General features: G+C 39.4%; 1 protein-coding gene across 3 annotated transcripts in view; it reads right to left on the reverse strand.

The window, feature by feature from the left end:
* Positions 1–5,758, reverse strand: part of ODF2L (outer dense fiber of sperm tails 2 like) — a 56,895-nt gene extending 51,137 nt beyond the window's left edge. For all 3 annotated transcript variants that reach the window (XM_060090042.1, XM_060090043.1, XM_060090044.1), the window contains exon 1: positions 5,490–5,758. In XM_060090042.1, coding sequence (XP_059946025.1) covers positions 5,490–5,495 — 6 coding nt within the window. In that variant the 5' untranslated portion in view covers positions 5,496–5,758. The remainder of the gene's footprint in view (positions 1–5,489) is intronic.
* Positions 5,759–6,000: the final 242 nt, after the last annotated feature.

Raw genomic sequence — 6,000 nt, forward strand, 5'->3', positions numbered from 1 at the left:
GATCGTTCAGCAGATACTCTGCAAGCCAGAAGGGAGTGGCAGGACCTATTTAAAGTGATCAAAAGGAAAAACCTACAACCAAGATTACTCTACCCAGTAAGGATCTCATTCAGATTCGACAGAGAAATTAAAGCCTTTACAGACAAGCAAAAGTTAAGAGAATTCAGCACCACCAAACCAGGTTTACAACAAATGCTAAAGGAATTTCTCTAGGCAGGAAACACAAAAGAAGGAAAATACCTGCAGTAACAAACTCAAAACAATTAACAAAATGGTAATAGGAACATACATATCAATAACTACATTAAATGGAAATGCATTAAATGCTCCAAACAAAAGCCATAAACTGGCTGAATGGATTAAAAAACAAATTGCATATATATGCTGTCTACAAGAGACTCACTTCAGACCTAGGGACACATACAGACTGAAAGTGAGGGGTTGGAAAAAGAGATTCCATGCAAATGGAAATCAAAAGAGAGCTGGGGTAGCAATTCTCATCTCAGACAAAATAGACTTTAAAATAAAGACTATTACAAGAGACAAACAAGGCCACTACATAATGATCAAGGGATCAATCCAAGAAGAAGATATAACAATTGTAAATATTTATGCACCCAACATAGAAGCACCTCAATACATAAGGCAAATGCTAACAGCCATAAAAGGGAAATTGACAGTAACACAATCATAGCAGGGGACTTTAACACCCCACTTTCACCAATGGACAGATCATCCAAAATGAAAATAAATAAGGAAACACAACCTTTAAATGATACATTAAACAAGATGTACTTAATGGATATTTATAGGACATTCCATCCAAAAACAACAGAATACACTTTCTTCTCAAGTACTCATGGAACATTCTCCAGGATAGATCATATCTTGGGTCACAAATCAAGCCTCGGTAAATTTAAGAAAATTGCAATCGTATCAAGTATCTTTTCTGACCACAACGCTCTAAGTCTAGATATCAATTATAGGGAAAAAACTGTTACAAATACAAACACATGGAGGCTAAACAATACACTAACAAATAACCAAGAGATCACTGAGGAAAGCAAAGAGGAAAACAAAAAATACCTAGAAACAAATGACAACAAAAACACGATGACCCAAAACCTATGGGACACAGCAAAAGCAGTTCTAACAGGGAAGTTTACAGCAATACAATCCTACCTCAGGAAACAAGAAACATCTCAAATAAACAACCTAAACTTACACCTCAAATAATTAGAGAAAGAAGAACCAAAAAACCCCAAAGTTATCAGAAGGAAAGAAATCATAAAGATCAGATCAGAAATAAAAGAAAAAGAAATGAAGGAAACAATAGCAAAGATCAATAAAACTAAAAGCTGGTTCTTTGAGAAGATAAACAAAATTGATAACACATTAGCCAGACTCATCAAGAAAAAAAGGGAGAAGACTCAGATCAATAGAAATAGAAATGAAAAAGGAAAAGTAACAACGGACACTGCAGAAATACAAAGGATCATGAGAGATTACTACAAGCAACAATATGCCAATAAAATGGACAACCTGTAAGAAATGGACAAATTCTTAGAAATGCACAACCTTCCTAGACTGAACAATGAAGAAATAGAAAATATAAACAGACCAATCACAAGCACTGAGATTGAGACTGTGATTAAAAATCTTCCAACAGGGCTTTCCTGGTGGTGCAGTGGTTGAGAGTCTGCCTGCCGATGCAGGGGACACGGGTTCGTGCCCCGGTCTGGGAAGATCCCACATGCTGCGGAGTGGCTGGGCCCATGAGCCATGGCTGCTGAGCCTGTGCGTCCGGAGCCTGTGCTCCACAGCAGAGAGGCCACAACGGTGAGAGGCCTGCGTACCACCAAAAAAACCCCTAAATCTTCCAACACTCAAAAGCTCAGGACCAGATGGCTTCATGGGCGAATTCTATCAAACATTTAGAGAAGAGCTAACATCTATCCTTCTCAAACTCTTCCAAAGTATAGCACAGGGAGTAACACTCCCAAACTCATTCTATGAGGCCACCATCACGCTAATACCAAAACCAGACAAAGATGTCACAAAGAAAGAAAACTACAGGCCAATATCACCGACGAACATAGACACAAAAATCCTCAACAAAATACTAGCAAACAGAATCCAACAACACATTAAAAGGATCATACACCATAATCAAGTGGGGTTTATCCCAGGAATGCAAGGATTCTTCAATATACGCAAATCAATCAATGTGATAAACCATATTAACTAACTGAAGGAAAAAAGCCATAAAGATCATCTCAATAGATGCAGAAAAAGCTTTCGACAAAACTCAATACCATTTACGATAAAAACTCTCCAGAAAGTGGGCATAGAGGGAACCTACCCCAACATAATAAAGGCCATATACAACAAACCCACAGCCAACATCATTCACAATGGTGAAAAACTGATAGCATTTCCTCTAAGATCAGGAAGAAGACAAGGTTGTCCAGTCTCACCACTCTTATTCAACATAGTTTTGGAAGTTTTAGTGACAGCAATCAGAGAAGAAAAGGAAATAAAAGGAATCCAAATCGGAAAAGAAGAAGTAAAGCTGTCACTGTTTGCAGATGACATGATACTATACATAGAGAGTCCTAAAGATGCTACCAGAAAACTACTAGAGCTAATCAATGAATTTGGTAAAGTAGCAGGATACAAAATTAATGCACAGAAATTTCTGCATTCCTATACACTAATGATGGAAAATCTGAAAGAGAAATCAATAAAACCCTCCCATTTACCACTGCAACAAAACTAATAAAATACCTAGGAATAAACCTACCTAAGGAGACAAAAGACCTGTATGCAGAAAACTATAAGACACTGATGAAAGAAATTAAAGATGATACAAACAGATGGAGAGATGTACCATGTTCTTGGATTGGAAGAATCAACATTGTGAAAATGACTATTCTACCCAAAGCAAGCTAGATTCAATGCAATCCCTATCAAACTACAATGGCATTTTTCACAGAACTAGAACAAAAAATTTCACCATTTGTATGGAAACACAAAAGACCCTGAATAGCCAAAGCAATCTTGAGAAAGAAAAACAGAGCTGAGGAATCAGGCTCCTGGACTTCAGACTATACTACAAAGCTACAGTAATCAAGACAGTATGGTACTGGCACAAAAACAGAAATATCGATCAGTGGAACAGGATAGAAAGCCCAGAGATAAACCTACGCACATATGGTCACCTTATTTTTGATAAAAGGAGGCAAGAATACACAATGTAAAAAAGACAGCTTCTTCAATAAGTGGTGTTGGGAAAACTGGACAGCTAAATGTAAAAGGATGAAATTAGAACACTCCCTAACACCATACACAAAAATAAACTCAAAATGGATTAAAGACCTAAATGTACAGCTAGACACTGTAAAATTCTTAGAAGAAAACATAGGCAGAACACTCTATGACATAAATCATAGCAAGATCCTTTTTGACCCACGTCCAAGAAAAATGGAAATAAAAACAAAAATAAACAAATGGGACCTAATGTAACTTAAAAGCTTTTGCACAGCAAAGGAAACCATAAACTAGACGAAAAGACAATCCTCAGAATGGGAGAAAATATTTTCAAATGAAGCAACTGACAAAGGATTAATCTCCAAAATTTATAAGCAGCTCATGCAGCTCAATAACAGAAAAACAAACAACCCAATCCAAAAATGGGCAGAAGACTAAATAGACACTTCTCCAAAGAAGATATACAGATTGCCAAGAAACACATGAAAGGATGCTCAACATCTCTAATCATTAGAGAAATGCAAATCAAAACTACAATGAGGTATCACCTCACACCAGTCAGAATGGCCATCATCAAAAAATCTACAAACAACAAATGCTGGAGAGGGTGTGGAGAGAAGGGAACCCTCTTGCACTGTTGTTGGGAATGTACATTGATACAGCCACTATGGAGAACAGTATGGAGGTTCCTTAAAAAACTAAAAATAGAATTACCATATGACCCAGCAATCCCACTACTGGGCATATACCCAGAGAAAACCATAATTCAAAAAGAGACATGGGGGCTTTCCTGGTGGCACAGTGGTTGAGAATCTGCCTGCCAATGCAGGGGACATGGGTTCAAGCCCTGGTCTGGGAAGATCCCACATGCCGTGGAGCAACTAGGCCTGTGAGCCACAACTACTGAGCCTGCGTGTCTGGAGCCTGTGCTCCGCAACAGGAGAGGCCGCGATAGTGAGAGGCCCGTGCACCGTGATGAAGAGTGGCCCCCGCTTGCTGCAACTAGAGAAAGCCCTTGCACAGAAACGAAGACCCAACACAGCCAAAAATCAAAATAAATAAATAAATAACAAAAAAACCCCAAAAACCATGTACCACAATGTTCACTGCAGCACTAGTCACAATAGCCAGCACATGGAAGCAACCTAAGTGTCCACTGACAGATGAATGGATAAAGAAGATGTAGCACATATATACAATGGAATATTACTCAGCCTAGGAAGAAAACGAAACAAAATTGAGTTATTTGTAGTGAGGTGGTAGGACCTAGAGTGTGTCATACAAAGTGAAGTAAGTCAGAAAGAGAAAAACAAATATCGTATGCTAACACATATATATGGAATCTAAAAAAAAAGGTTCTGAAGAACCTAGGGGCAGGACAGGAATAAAGATGCCGACATAGAGAATGGACTTGAGGACACGGGGAGGGGAAGGGTAAGCTGGGACGAAGCGAGAGAGTGGCATGGACATATATACACTACCAAACGTAAAACACATAGCTAGTGGGAAGGAGCCGCATAGCACAGGGAGATCCGCTCGGTGCTTTGTGTCCTTCTAGAGGGGTGGGATAGGGAGGGTGGGAGGGAGACGCAAGAGGGAGGAGATGTGGGGATGTATTTATATGTATAGCTGATTCACTTTGTTATACAGCAGAAACTAACACAGCATTGCAAGTCAATTATACTCCAATAAAGATGTTAAAAAAAAAAAAGAAGTGTCCAAGCAGTTGCAGATGTCTAGGAGGGGGACTTGATCTTCCACAAGCCATGGAATTGACATAGATACAACCAATTACATATAGGTCTCTGAGGAGTAAGGGGACTCCAGCTGACAATAACTGAGAATTATATTGATAATAACAACTATAGCTACCATTTACAGAGCACTTATGGAGAAAGCATCAAGAACCATAGCCTTATGTTATAAACTTGGAGTATATCTTTATGTCATTTAACTACAGGTAACTACAGATCTCAGATTGTTTTCAGGTCATTGTTTCTCATTTTATCTCTTCTGTTGGCAGTTAGCATCATGCTCGTCACTTCTGGGCAATGAAGTATTCCTTAATTCCTCTCTTGATAAGCTTATAAGCTGAAGGGCTTTTATTTTACCTTCATAGCAAAAATATTCAATGGAGAGGGAAAAGGAGACTCCTAGAAAGCTGAAGGAAGGCTAAAAGAAGACAATTGAAATTGTTGCCTGGGCTCTGTCCATCTCACCTGCATTCAGCAATAACCCCCTTGCTGGCTGCTGCTTCCACCTTTGGCCTCCTCACAAAACATGTGAAAGTCAGATCACGTCACTCCTCCACATCCACCACTGATTTTCCCTTTCATGGGTAAACTCCAGTTTTCCCACGAGCTCTGGTTGACCAAATAGACTGCCAGGTATTTCTCCAAAAAAGATGGGTTGATTTGGGATCGGCAGAGAATTACAACTTGGGATCTGCAACCACGGTGAGTCACGTGCAAGTCCCCCACAGTAAGGGAAAGAGAGACTTTGTAGAGAGGAAAGGGAAGTTGGGAAAGTTAGAGTAAACCCAGAATCCGTGGCTGTTCATTGGCCGAGTCCTCATAAAAAGAAGAGCAGTCTTTCCTTTTCCTGTTGGGCTCAGCTATCATCTCAGGACATGAGAGCTCCCCCTTCTGGTCTCCAAACTTTATTTAATTGAGGTTTCTGTTTCTTAAATTTTACAGTTGCAAAGCCTATGTGATCTGTGCTCTAGGCACA

This window comes from Mesoplodon densirostris, chromosome 2 (assembly GCF_025265405.1).
Source record: "Mesoplodon densirostris isolate mMesDen1 chromosome 2, mMesDen1 primary haplotype, whole genome shotgun sequence".
NCBI classification, from domain to species: Eukaryota; Metazoa; Chordata; class Mammalia; order Artiodactyla; family Ziphiidae; genus Mesoplodon; species Mesoplodon densirostris.